Source organism: Nannospalax galili, unplaced genomic scaffold (assembly GCF_000622305.1).
Source record: "Nannospalax galili isolate Female #2095 unplaced genomic scaffold, S.galili_v1.0 scaffold1677, whole genome shotgun sequence".
Lineage (NCBI taxonomy): Eukaryota > Metazoa > Chordata > Mammalia > Rodentia > Spalacidae > Nannospalax > Nannospalax galili.
The window spans coordinates 636,899-650,834 of NW_008339464.1; the positions used below are offsets into that span (position 1 = coordinate 636,899).

The 13,936-nt window shown below is 41.8% G+C and overlaps 1 protein-coding gene across 1 annotated transcript in view; it reads left to right on the top strand.

Annotated features, from left to right (window-relative positions):
• Plaat5 (phospholipase A and acyltransferase 5) overlaps window positions 1-13,936 on the top strand; it is a 38,133-nt gene that overhangs the window by 5,312 nt on the left and 18,885 nt on the right. Inside the window, exon 3 of the mRNA XM_008834199.1 lies at window positions 1,185-1,293. Within this exon, the coding sequence (XP_008832421.1) occupies window positions 1,185-1,293 (109 nt within the window). The remainder of the gene's footprint in view (window positions 1-1,184; window positions 1,294-13,936) is intronic.

Sequence of the window (13,936 nt, forward strand, 5' to 3'; positions counted from 1 at the left end):
AGCAGATCCCAATCTTATCTAAAGGAATATTGACAACTGATTACTGCTGGATGAGGAACAGCTGATCCTCCTAAAAAAAGACCTCTAGATAGCTGACTAGATGCAGCAGAAGGGCAAGTGGTGGGGAATGGTTGGGGGTGCCGATGGCACAGCAGACAGTAGCAGGGATATCAGAGTATAAGGGCTCTAGAGTGGGGAGGGAGGCTATGGGAGGGTGCTACCTGGGAAGTGGGTATATAAATAAATAAAAAAGAAAAAAAATTCTTCAAAGCATAAAAATTTGCTCTTTAATAATTAGTAGATGTGAAAAACATTACCATTGAAATCTACCTGATGACTTTATATCCATGCTTAGATGCCAAGGGTCTCAGAAAGTATCCGACTATGACTAGTAATAATCAGATAAATGAGATTAGAAACACATATGCATCGTAGTGTCAATTGTATTAAAAGTGAATTTTTCTGTATGAAACTGTATTTTGATAATGAAATGGAGATCTTTTTTAAAGTTTAAAACCTCATTTAATTTTATGTCTTATAGGGTTTATACTAAGTGGAGTACAATATTGTATAACTGTATCAATTCAACTGTAAACCTAAAAATTACAGCCAATTTTGAAAGAGGTGCATCTTAGCTCTTGAAATGGTTATTGAATATGTCAATGCTGTTGTAATGAAATGCTTCTTCTAATTCTATGGTTATTAAATAATTTAAGAAAGTTAGAAAAAGAAGGATGATACATTGTTTTGAAGCCGTAATGGACACAAGTTTAACGACCAGGACGTTTAGGGTTGCTCTCGACCACATTGAACAGACGGTTGCTGGGCAGAGTCCCTGGAGAAGTGTGCTTTGTGCCAGGTTGTAATGGTCTTTGTGTAAAACTGTGGTTTTGGGGAAGGCATTCTGTGCATGACAACCCTCCCTCTGACTCCATTTTGTATGGATCAGGGACTCCATTTTGCATGTGACACCTTTCACGCAGAGTCAATTTTAGATGGACAGAAAACTGGGAAGTGGCACTTTTGTACAAAAGCGAATGTTTCCATGGAAATAATGATTGTTCGGATGACAGAACTGAAAGGTGTGTTCAAATCATAAATATGAAGTAGTACCAGAACAGTTTGGAAGACTTTCCAACAACTGTGAAATTGTGTTTATAATATGTTTGCAAAATCATTTATAGAGAGAAGATGGTAATGAACTTGGAAATCACACCCAGCCAGAAACGAGCAGAGCTGATTTCAACACCGAAGTTGGAGACTGAAGGCAAATTCAAAAAGCAAGCGGCTGAGGTGGGTATTGAGTGAATTTTAGAGAGTGTTTGAATCCCTTGTGACTCCTCTCCACACATCGTGTTGTATTTTATTTAGTTCATGTCTAATAAATACCTATACTGATTTGGGTATACTGAAAGTTTGTTTTCCTGGGATATATTTAGCACATACTTACATTCTAAATGTTTAAAATATGGAATTTGACACATTTTGATATTGTTATAACTTAGAGAAAAACAGCAGGTTCCTGGAAAGGAGTGACAAAACGTTACCCTTCAGACCTTTATTAAGAGAGAGCCTCATGAGTACAGAGGGTGGGGGAATGACGGGGCTTTGAAACATTATTCCATGGACATCATGATAGGGCCTTGAAGGGAGGGAGGAAAAGAGGGAGGGAGAAAAGAGAGAGCTAGCTGAGGGTCTATGTATACAGATCCATGTGCACATGTCAAACTACGGCCACAGTTGAGATGACATGGCCATCCAACACATCTTTGTTTTTGTTTTGTTTTGTTTTGTTTTGTTTTTGAGACAGGTCTCCCCTGTAGCCCTAACTTGCCTGAAACTCTCTATGTAGACCAGGCTATCTTCTTCTTCACAGAGATTCCCATGCCTGTGACTCCTGAGTGCTGGGATTAAAGTTGTGTGTCTGGCTTCATCAAACACATTTAAAAAAAAAAATGCCTGTTTGTAATCTCTTCCCTGTTCCTTCCATGCCTCCAGATCCAGGCAATGGCCAGTGTGCTTTCTGTTGGCTACGAGGGTCTAGAGATTTAGCAAGTAAAACCATATTGTACATGCTGTTTTTAAAAATTTAAATTACATTTATTTATTTTGCGTGTGTGTGTGTGTGTGTGTGTGTGTGTGTGTGTGTGTGTGACATAGCTATACCATGGTGCATGTGTAGTGGACAGACGACAACTTGCAGAAGTTGGTTCTCTCCTACCATGTGGGTCCCAAAGATAAACTCCTGTTGTGAAGCTTAGCAGCAAACACTTTTATCCACTGAGACATCTTGCTGGCCCTCTGGCAGTGGTTTTACTGAGATTTTGTAGGTGCTCAGGGCATACTGGAGAACTCACTATAAGTTACTATTGGGTTTGCCATGACTTTGTGATTGCATTCATTTAAATGATTTTTTAAAAATTTACTTATGTATTTATTTATTTTATGCATATGAATGTTATGCCTCCACATGTGTACGTGCACCCATGTTGTGCAGTGCTGAGAAGGACAGAAGACAGTGTTGGATCCCCCGCAACTGGAGTTACAGACGGTTGTTAGCCGCCACATGGGTGCTGGGATTTGAACCTGGGTCTTCTGCAAGAACAGCCAGTGCTGTTAACCTGAGTCATCTCTCTAGTCCCAAGTTAATTTTATGTGTATGTGTGTGCCTGTATGAGTTATGTGCACCCTGTGTGCAAGTGCCCTAAAAATCCACAGGAGAACATCAGATTTCCCCAGAGGTGGACTCGCAGGTGGTTGTGAGTTGCCTTATGTGGGTGCTGGGAACCAAACCCAGGCCCTCTGCAAGAGCAGTAAGTAATTTTAACCACTGATCCATCTCTCCAGCCCCTTAAATGATCTATTTGAAAAAGAATAATTCTAACGGCCATAGGTTTGACTTTCTCATCATATAACAGAAAAGTGTCAATTGATTCTGTAGATCAATTATTTAGGATTTTAGAGCTATCACTATGCCTATGAATTAGCCAGCTCCACAATCAAAGACAACTCCAGTTTCTCTTTGAAGGATGTTTCTATGGGACGCCGCCAGATTTCTGGCATTGTTAAAAATTTGTTCAAATGATACTTCCAAGGACTGATTTATATTACAGAGAACAGAACAAGTTGATTTCATTGATGCATATTCATAAGACCGTCATATTGCACAAGACCAGTGTTCTTGCAAATGTTCTAGTTCAGCATCTTAACAAGTAGACTTGTTTTTCACCAAGTTTTATGATGCAGAAAGTTGCTGCTGCCTTTGAAACGGCAGGGCAGACATTGCTTTGAGCATTTAAGAAGATTCCTTTAAATCAACCATAAAGACTTACGTTTTGAAGGGTGAGCTCCAGAACTTCATTTGGTAACAAGGGAAAAGCAGGGCCACTTAACTCAGCATTACTGGCAAAACTAGAAAGTGAGGGTGCTGCTTAGTGTGACAGGGAGTCCACGGCACCGTTTCTCTTCCGTGTTTCACCTGGCAGAGATCTGAGAGGACATCCTTGCTCTTGCCCACAGAGTCTTCTTAGACTCCTGAGGAGACCAGGAAGAAGATAGGAACTTACATGACACCAGGATAAGCATCATCATCACCAGCTCGGAGGCCTTGCATGACATTGATACATAGCTTCATGCACGTTTCTGTAGTTAGGGAGTTATGATGAGGACTGAAGCCACGTGACTGAATGAATCTCTGCAGGTGTTTTCAGTGGGATGCTCATTTCATCATCTAGTGTCACCTGTTTTCCCAGGCCCTTGTGAAGCTCTGTTCCCTGAGTCCCCATCGTTCCCCAGGCCGTCCATCATTCAAATCCAATTTCTGCTGCTGTTACCAAGCAGACTTACCTACTGCTTTATACAACTGGTGAATTAATGGCAAGAAGGGAGATGAAATAAATGTGTCTTGGGGTCTTAGCACGTGAGGAACACCAGCTCTTTATTTTTTCTTTTATTGTTTTTAAGTGTATGAGTGTATTGTCTACATGTAGTACCACGTGCACGCAGTGCCCATGGAGGTCAGAAGATGGTGTTGGGTCCCCTGGAACTGGAACTATAGAGGTTGTTAGTCACCATGTGGGTGTTGGAAATCGAACCTGGGTCCTCTGAAAGAGCAGCCAGTGCTCTTAACCGCTGAGCCATCTCTCCAGCCTCAGTACTTACTTCTTTATGCACTTGATGAGTGTGGCTTCCTCCTAAAATCCTGGATGGCAAGATGGGGATGTTCTTTCTTGCTTGTTCTATTCAAAATTATGCTACCAATTCAGAAACTAAAGGTTATCTGGGCTATAAAGGAAGAAGTAAAATTGCCAGACAGGTTGGCTAGTACTAGAAAATCCATCTTTGAGAATTTAATGCATGCATACAATGTATTTTGATCATGCCCACATTTCATCCCCTCAACCAGCCAGACCCCCCCCACCCTACCACTTTATCCCCCTTACAACTTCATGTCCTCTGTTTTTCTTTTTTAACCCACTGATTCCAGTTAGTACTGCCCTTATGTGTGTGTATCCATCCAAACATGGGCAACCTTCCAGGGGTCACATTCCTGACTGATGACTATCAGGGAACAGAGAACCAGGTCTTTTCTTGAGATGAGATTTTGAGATTGCTGGACACAAACACAGTCCCACCATGACCCCAACCCCATTCTCTTTTCTTTTCCCTTTTATTTCCTGTACCCTTATATCATCTCTGTGTTCATCCACCTGCTGATTCCGTACAGGTCACCCTAGGTTCCTTTCTATCTGTTTATCTCCAGTGAACCCAAATCTTCTGCTTCCTTAGAGCCTTTGCCCAGGCTGGATTGTTAGGACTAACCCCCCCGCCCCGATGCTTAGGTAAATCCATTATCTCCTCCTAAATTCACATGGTGGAGTTCTGATACGCAGTGTGGCTGTGTTTGGAGTAGGGACCCTAATTAAAGGTAAATGAAGTCATTAGGGTGAGGCCCTGAGCCACCATTATCAGTGTCTTTGTGAGAAGGAGTCTCAGGGAGCTCTCTTTCTGTTCTCTGTGATTGCACACAACGAAAATGTCACACAAGCACACAATGGAGTGGTACCACCTGTAAGCTGGAAGAAGAGGCCTCAGCATGGTACCTACCTTGATGTACCTTGACCGTGGACTTCACAGCCTGGAGAACTGTGAGGAAGTTAGTCTCTGTTGTTTAAGTCACCCAGTCAGTTTGGCCATGTCAGCCTGAGCAGACAAATACAGATACAGGTCCACACTTCTCTTGGGGTCGGACCCTCTGTCACCTCTCCATCTCAAAACGACCCCTCCTTAATGTGCTTTTGCTCTCGCCGCCCCCGTCTTCCTTTCCTGGACTCTTGCTGGTGATCAACCCTCTTGCTCTGCTGTCTTGATGTCTTTCTCTTGGCCATCTCTCACTACCTGCTTTAATGGTGCTGTTGTCTTTCCTTCTGGGAAACACTGTCTCTAGGCCTCTTGTCTTTCACGACCTATGCCTTGAGAGTTGTCTGCCCACCCCATGTTGGGCTTCTCACCTTCCATCTCTTGTGGAGCCTGTGATAGAAAGGCCTTCACTTCTACTACAGTCTGGTCCCTTTCTCCTTCTGTGGCCTCGTCCAGCACTCTCTTCCCCTCCTCCCTCAGCCACACGAAATGCTCCCATTCAACAGTCTGTGCTGCCTGCCTGGTGGAAGGACCAGCTCATAATATCCTTTTTCTTGCTTTGAGACCTCGGTCTAAATCTTACTTCTTTGTAAAAGTCTCTCCAGACCATGAGCCCCAGAATAGCTTGATGGCCTCTCTCTATTACATCACTCAGTGTCAGTGGGATTGTAGCACTTTAAAAATTGCATTTATTTAATTTGTGTGTGTGTGTGTGTGTGTGTGTGTGTGTAGGTCAGAGGACAACTTACTGGAGTCACTTCTTTCCTTCTACCATGTGGGTCCCAGAGACAGAACTCAGGTTGTCAGAATTGGTGGCAAGTACCCTTACCCACTGAGCCATCTTACCTACCCTGATTACAGTACTAAAACTTTTTTTAATTGAATTTTTGAGAGTTTCATACAATATATTTTGATCGATTTAGACCCCCCATCCCCATCTGCACCCCTCTTATACACCCTCATAGTTTTCATGTACTCTGTCATTTATATTGAGGTCTATGTGTCCTCAAATGTCCTCTGGTGTGCATCTATCCACTGGAACCTGGTTATAATGATTATACAGTTTTATTTATTTTATTTTTATTTTATGTGTATGAGTGTATTGCCTGCATGTGTATAAGTGCACTCCCGTTGTGCAATGCCCATGGAGGTCAGAAGAGGGTGTCCGATTCCCTTGGAACTGGACTTGTGGATGGTTGTTAGCCGCCATGTGGGTGCTGGGAATTGAACCTGGGTCCTCTGCAAGAGCAATCAGTGCTCTTAACCACTGAGCCATCTCTCCAGCCCTCATTTACTATTTTTGGGCTACAGAGGTAATTGTGGATTAACTGAAGCTGCAGAAGGTGAAACCGAGGATAAGCGAGAACTTTGTGAATATAAATTCTTTCTCTGAGTCCTGCCAACATTTCAGGTTCCAGAGTTCATTACTGAGATGTCATCTTGGCTATCCAGAGTTAGAGCTGGAAGCAAATTCCTGACACAGAAACACAATTCTCACCGCCAAGGGCACAAGTGACAGTTTATTCAGGAGTGACCCTGACCCAGGAACACAGATTCACATTTCCTCAAATACCATGTTCCACAGTGGAAGTGGTTACATGAGATTTTTTTTTTTTCTTTTGGTATTTTTGAGTAGTAGTCCAAGTAGTACAAGTTGGCCTGGAACTCGCTATGTAGACCAGGCTGGCCTCGAACTCACAGAGATCTGCCTGCCTCTGCCTTCCAAATGCTGGGATTAAAGGTGTGCACCACCACACCTGGCCAAGATTTTATTAGTCATAGAATACACAAAGTCATAAATCAAAGTATGTACCAAATACTTTGGTTGGGACCACAGGTAGGCGGGTTATAGAAAACTGGACAATCTCTGCTTTCATTCTCAGATGCTGTCCGGGGCCATTCTTAACTTTTGGATTGTTGACAGCTAGTGGCCTGCTAAGAAATTTTTGAGGGGCTGGAGAGATGGCTTAGCAGTTGAGAGCACTGGCTGCTCTTGCAGAGGACCAGGGTTCCATTCTCCACACCCATTGGTGGCTAACAACTGTCCATAACTCCAGTTCCAGGGGATCCGAGACTCCCTCTTCTGATTTCCATGGGCATTGCATGACACAGGTGCACACAGACATGCAGGCAATACACTCATACATATAGAATAAAAATAATAAACAAAATATTAAAGAAATGGATAGTCACAAAGGTCAGACACAAGTGTGCAGTGGATGGCTTTCAAGGGGACTAAAAATAGCCCAAAATAATTTGGCTCTGGTCTATAACATCTTAACTTTCCATAATCATGTTGTTCAGTCATTTGGCTTGTAGACTCTTGTACACAGCTCTCTCTCTCTCTCTCTCTCTCTGTCTCTCTCTCTTTCTCTCTCCCTCCCACTCTCTCTCTGGCTCTCTCTCTCTTTCATCTTATTGAGACAGGGTCTCCCTCTAGCTCCAGCTGGCTAGGAACTCACTATGTTGACCAGGATGTCCTGAAACTCACAAAGATCTACCTGCCTCTGCCTCCTGAGTGCTGGGATCTAATGCATGTGCCACCATGCATGGCCTTTCTCTATCTTTCTGTTAACTCAGCTAAGGGTCTCCCTCCCTCTCTCCCTCTTTCTCTCCCTTTCTCTCTGTCTCTCTCTCGCTCGCTTTAGCTCACATTTTTAAGTAATGATTGTCTTCTCCAAACTTTCCACGTCTGCTCTAGCACTGTCTGTTCAGGAACTAAATAAAGAGTATGTTTTCAAAAAGGGCAGGACTGCAGCCTCCACTCCTTTCTCCCAGGAGTTGAAGGTGATGCTGCTCTTATTTTGTGACTTGTTCCTGCTGCCTGCCACCTGCCACAGGTGAGAACAAGCTTTCCACCCACCTCCTTGCACCATGCCCACTTGATTTATGATCCTTTTAGAAACTGTTATTACCGAGGGTGCCTGATGAAAAACTAGTTTTTCTAAGTGGGTGCCAGCTTCTGGGAGAAGGGCCAGAGCCGGATTGCCAGCCTGTGCAAAGGAAATAAACAGCAGGTGGGTGGAATAACAGCTTATTTGCTTATACTTGGAGGGGAGGGGAAGTGTCATCAAAACCTTGACCTAGGATTGGAATGTGGGTTGGGATTAGAGGTCACTTGGAAAGATAGAGATAGCTTCATGTGCTTCACAAAAGGGGAAATGGGAAAGAAAGGGAAGGGAAGGCTGGGACCTTGGAAGCACTCCCATCGTAACATAAACTTGACTACACTTTAGAATCACCATTTCTGGGGAATGCTTAAAATCCTAGCATTCCTGCCACACTCCAGACCCTTCTGAACTTTTTTTAAAAAATTGAGCTTTTTGAATTTCATACATTTTCTACTCAAATCCAGACTCCCGTTCTCATCCATGCCTCCCCTTATCCCCTGACTGAACTTTATGCACTCTGCCTTACATGCCGAGTCCTATTCATTCAGGTGTTTGTACCCAAATATTCTTCAGTGTAAATGCATCCACTGGAGTCCAGTCAGCCCATCCAGTGGTCGTATGTAAGTCATATTCTCCCTCACCCAGCAGCAATCAGTCTCAAATAGTTCTCCATCTAGTGCTGGCCCACCACCTATTTCTCACCTTCTCTTTGGGCCGTTCTTTAATTGAGCTGACATGGGTCTCACGCTCAATGCCATCACTGCCACAGGCTCACATGAGCAAGCCTCCAGTGGCCTGGAAACCTCCACCTCCCTGTGTTCATGAACCAGCCCTGGTTCTTACAATCTTTCCACCTCCTCTTCCTTAATGGTCCCTGAGCTGTGGGTGGGTGAGGTTCCTTATAGGAGTCCCATCCTACACTCTGCAGTCTCTTATTCTCCAAAACTTGGCCAGTTGTGGCCTTCTGTGAGCATCGCACTTTGATGTTCAAGGAAGCCTCACTTGTGAGAGCTGAGGGGCGCATTAGCCCTCTCTCTACCCCTTACCTGCTATGTTCCATGAGCCTTAGTTGCAGAGATTTGACTGCAGATGTGTCACCTAGCACTGGGCATTTCCCGGGCATATGTTCTCTGTGCCTGACCAGATGTGCAACTCTGCAGTAGCCTCCATCTGTTGAAAAAGAAGCTTCTTTGATGATCTTCTAAGGGAGGTCTCTTCTATCTGGCACTGCACTCCCTGCCAAGCAGCTCCCAGGTATACATATGCATTACTGTTCAGACACTCTATATGCATTTCTCATAGGGTTTCTAGGGCATCACCTTTCCCTCTAGGTTTCCTGCCCCTGAGAGTCACTCATCTCCACTCTATTTTCTCCCATCTGACTTCCCTCATCCCTCCCTCTCTAGTCACAGTGCCCCTATTATCCCCACCCTCTGCTCAATACCTCTTGACTCCTGCCATCTTTCTCCTCCTGACGTCCCTCCCTCCCCTACACTGTGGTCCCTTGCATGCCCCTCTTTCCTCTCCTCCCTGCCAGTTACTCCCACTTTTTCCAACTCCCTCAGGTAACGTCTGTTCCCTACTACCCCCCTTTCACATTGTTTCTTTTCCTTTACCTCCATGTATCCTTTGCCCTTACCTGGCTCCTGGTGTTACATCAGAATTTATGCACTCACATATAAGGGATTGGTGCTGCAATCCACAAATGAGGGAGAAAATACGTTGCTTTTCTGCGTTTGTGTTACTTGACTTAGTATAACACTCTCTAGCTCCATCCATTTACCTGCAAGTTTCATAATTTCATCTTTTCTTACTGCTGAGTAGAACTCCATTGAGTAGATGTACCACATTTTCATTAGTCATTCGTCAGTTTTGAAACATTTAGGTTGTTTCCATTTCTTAGCTATTGTGAAGAAAGCAGCAACAAACATGGACGTACAGGTATCTCTACAGTAGGATGAGTCCTTTGGGTATATGCCAAGGAGTGGTATCACCGGATCATATGATAGGTTTGTTTTTAGTTTTTGAGTTCTCCATACTCTTTTCCATATGGTTCCCACTTTACTGAAAGTATCAATTAATTCTAACAGTGGAATTTTTGAGATATCTTGCATATAATATCATATCATCGGCAAATAGGGATAATTTGATCTCATCTTTTCCAATTGCCATTCCTTTAATTTCCTTCTTTTGTCTTATTGCTCTAGCAAGAGTTTCAAGCATTATATTGAAAAGGAGTGGAGATAGTGGACAGCCCTGTCTGGTTCCTGATTTTAATGGGAATGCTTCCAGCTTTCTCCATTTAGGATGATGTTGGCTATGGGTTTGTTGTATATAGCTTTAATTATGTTGAGGCATGTTCCCTCCAGACCAATTCCTTCTAGGACTTTTAACATGAATGCATGTTGGATTTTGTCAAATGCCTTTCTGCATCTATTGAGATGACCATGTGGTTTTTGTCTTTAAGTACATTTATATGTTTTATTACATTTATTGACTTATGTATGTTGAACCGTTCCTGCATCTCTGGAATAAAGTCAACTTGATCGTGGTGGGTGATCTTTTTGATGTGTGTCTGTATGCGGTTTGCAGGCATTTTGTTGAGTATCTTTACATCTATATTCATTAAGGATATGGGTCTATAGTTTTCTTTTTTTGTTGTGTCTTTACCTGGTTTTGCTATTAGAGTGATACTGACTTCATAGAAGGAGTTTGGGAATTCTCCTGTTTCTCTCTTTTTGAATTAAAGCAGTATTGGTTGTAGGTTTTCTTTGAATGTCTAACAGAATTCTGCTCTGAATCCATCTGGGCCTGGTGAGATGAGTTTCTTGAAGACAACAAAAAGATGAGTTTTCTTTCTTGATCCATTGCACCAACCTGTTTCTTTTGACAGGGGAGTTGAGGCCATTGATATTTGGGAGGTTCTGTATTACTGTTTCAATTTCCTTATTTGTTATGGGTCTGTTTAGGCTGTAGATCTCCTCTTGGTTTAACTTTGGTGGCGGCCATGATTTTAGGAATTCATCCATTTCTTTTAGGTTTTCAAATTTAATGGAGTATAGATTTTTAAAGTAGTCCCTTACAAGTTGGTTTGTGTGTGTGTGTGTGTGTGTGTGTGTGTGTGTGTGTGTCTGTTGTGATGTGTCCCCTTTCGTCTCTGATTTTGTTGATTTGGATTTGCTCTTCCTTTCTTTTGGTTAAGTGGGCTAAGGGTCTGTATATTAGCCTTTCACAGAACCAGTTCTTATATTCATTGGTATTTTTGTATTGTTTTCTTTGTTTCTATTTCATTAATTTCTGAGTTCTGTTATTTCTTCTTGTCTACTAGGTTTGGGGTCGGTTTGTTCTTGCCTTTCCAAAGTCTTGAGTTGTACTGTCAAGTTGTTTACATGTGCTGTTTCTGATTTTTTAAATGTAGGCACTAAGAGTTATAAACTTCCCCCTGAGAACTCCTTTTAGAGTGTCCCAGAGGTTTTATTGTGTTGTGTTCTTATTTTCGTTTTGTTCCAGGAATACTTTTATTTCTTTCTTAATTTCTTCTTTGACCCATTCATGATTCAGGAGTATGTTGTTTAATCTCCATGCATTCATGTATTTACTAGAGTTCTTTTGTTGCTGATTATAAGCTTTATTGCACTGTGGTCTGATAGAAGGCATGGAATTATTTCACTTTTCTTTGTATTTGTTGAGATTTGTTTTGTGTCCCAGAATGTGGTCAATTTTAGAATAACTTGTATGAGCTCCTGAGTAGAAAGTATATTCTTTGGTGGTTGGATGGAATATTCTGTATATATCTGTTAGGTCTATTTCATGTAGTATGCCATTGAATTTAGATGTCTCCCTGTTTCTTCTTTGTCCAGTTGACCTGGCTATTAAAGATAGTGGGATATTAAAGTTGCCCACTATCACTGAGTTGGTGTAAATCTCTGTTTTGTAGTCCTGGACTACTGATTTTATGAAATTGGGTGCTCCAGAGTTTGGTACATGTATGTTCATGATTGTAATATCTTCTTGGTCAATTGTTCCTTTGATTAGAATGAAGTAACTCTCCTTATCTTTTCTGAGTTTTAATTTGAAGTCTATTTTGTCAGATATTAAAATTATGACACCTGTTGAAGGTGAGATGAGTTTCTTGAAGACAACAAAAAGATGAGTTTTCTTTCTTGATCCATTGCACCAACCTGTTTCTTTTGACAGGGGAGTTGAGGCCATTGATATTTGGTGTTATTATTGAAAGGTGTGCATTGTATAGTGTCACTTTAATTTCTTTGTGTCTGTGGCCCTCTTGGGCGTACTCATTCCTTTCTTTTGTCCTTTGTATTTCTTCAAGTATTCTCAGTAGTGCTGGTTTGGAAAACATGAATTTTTTCAGCCTATTTGTGTCATGAAAATTTTCTATTCCCTTTTGACCTTTATGATACTTTTGCAGGATAAAGTATTTGTGGTTGGCATCCATGGTTGTTTAGAACTGGGAATGCTTTGTTCTAGGCCCTTCTGGCTTTTATAGTTTGCATTGAAAAGTCAGGTGTAATTCTGATGGGTTTTCCTTTATATGGAACTTGTTTTTCTCTAGTACTTCAGTACCCTCTCTTTGTTCTGTACATTTAATGATTTTAGTATGATGTTCTGTGGGGACTTTCTGTTCTGATCTGTCTTACTGGTGTTCTCTGTGCTTCTTGGCTCTCTATAGGTATATCTTTCCTTAATTTAGGGAAGTTTTCTTCTATAATCCTATTGCAGATCTGTTCGATGCCCTTGGTTTGAGTTTCTCCTTCCTATATGCAGATTTGGTTGTTTCATGTTATCCCACATTTCCTGAGTATTTCATTCCTGTGTGTGTTTTTTAATTTTGCATGGTCTTTGCTTAAGGAGTCCAGATCTCCAACTTTATCCTCCAGTATTGATATTCTGGTTTCCGTTTCATTCATTCTGCTTGTGAGACTTTCTTCTGTTGTTTCTAATTGGTTTATTGAGTCTTTCAAGTCCTGTGTTCATTTCCATTTGGATTTTCTTCACTATTTCTATTTCTTTAGTGAATTCGCTTTCCAAGTTATGAATTGTTTTTGACATTTCATTAAGTCGCATATCTGTATATTTTTGGGCTTCCATCAAAAGTTTGTCTTTCCTCTTTGAGTTCCTTGAGTTATTTGTGTTTTCTTGAAGTTCTTTGATCATGATTATGATTGTTCTGCATTTTAAGTTCTGCATCCTGGGGTTCTACAGGGTGGTTCTCAAAGCTGCCCACTTTTGTAGGACTTGTGGGTATTGTTTGGGACATATTTTCCTGGTTTTTTTGTATTGTTTGTGTTTTTGCTTTGATATTTGGGCATTTGGATGTTCTTTGTTGGTTATGTCTTCAACAGGAACTTCTACTCTGCTTCTGTTTAATTTAATTTTGGTTCTGTTAATATTGTTTATGTAGCTTAGTTACTTTTTGTTTGGGTATAGAAGATAAATTGGTGGGTATTTCAAGTTCTTGCTGGGTAGTAGACCGGTCAGAGTCCTGACTGAGCAGGTCTGTCTTCCTGATCTAGAGGCTGGGAATTTGGCCATGAGGGGACTGCCTTGGTGAGGATTTAGGAATCTATGGTAAGGTGACTAGTTAATCTGGTTTGGGATGCTAGTCCTGGGACTTGGCTGAAGGAATTGTAGCCTGGTTGTGAGAGAGACCTGCAGGGTACAGGGTTGGAGTGGATGACAGAAATGAGATAGTCCTCCTGAGGTGAAGGAATTGGAGCCTGCCTGTGAGAGAGGCCAGCAGCGGATGCTGTGGGGGTAGATGAGAGAAATGGGGTAGGGAGACAGTGAGCTTGATCTGACTTACTAGAGTCCTGGCTGAGCAGATTTCTCTTCTGGCCTTATTATTTATTTATTTATTTATTTATTTATTTATTTATTTATTATTT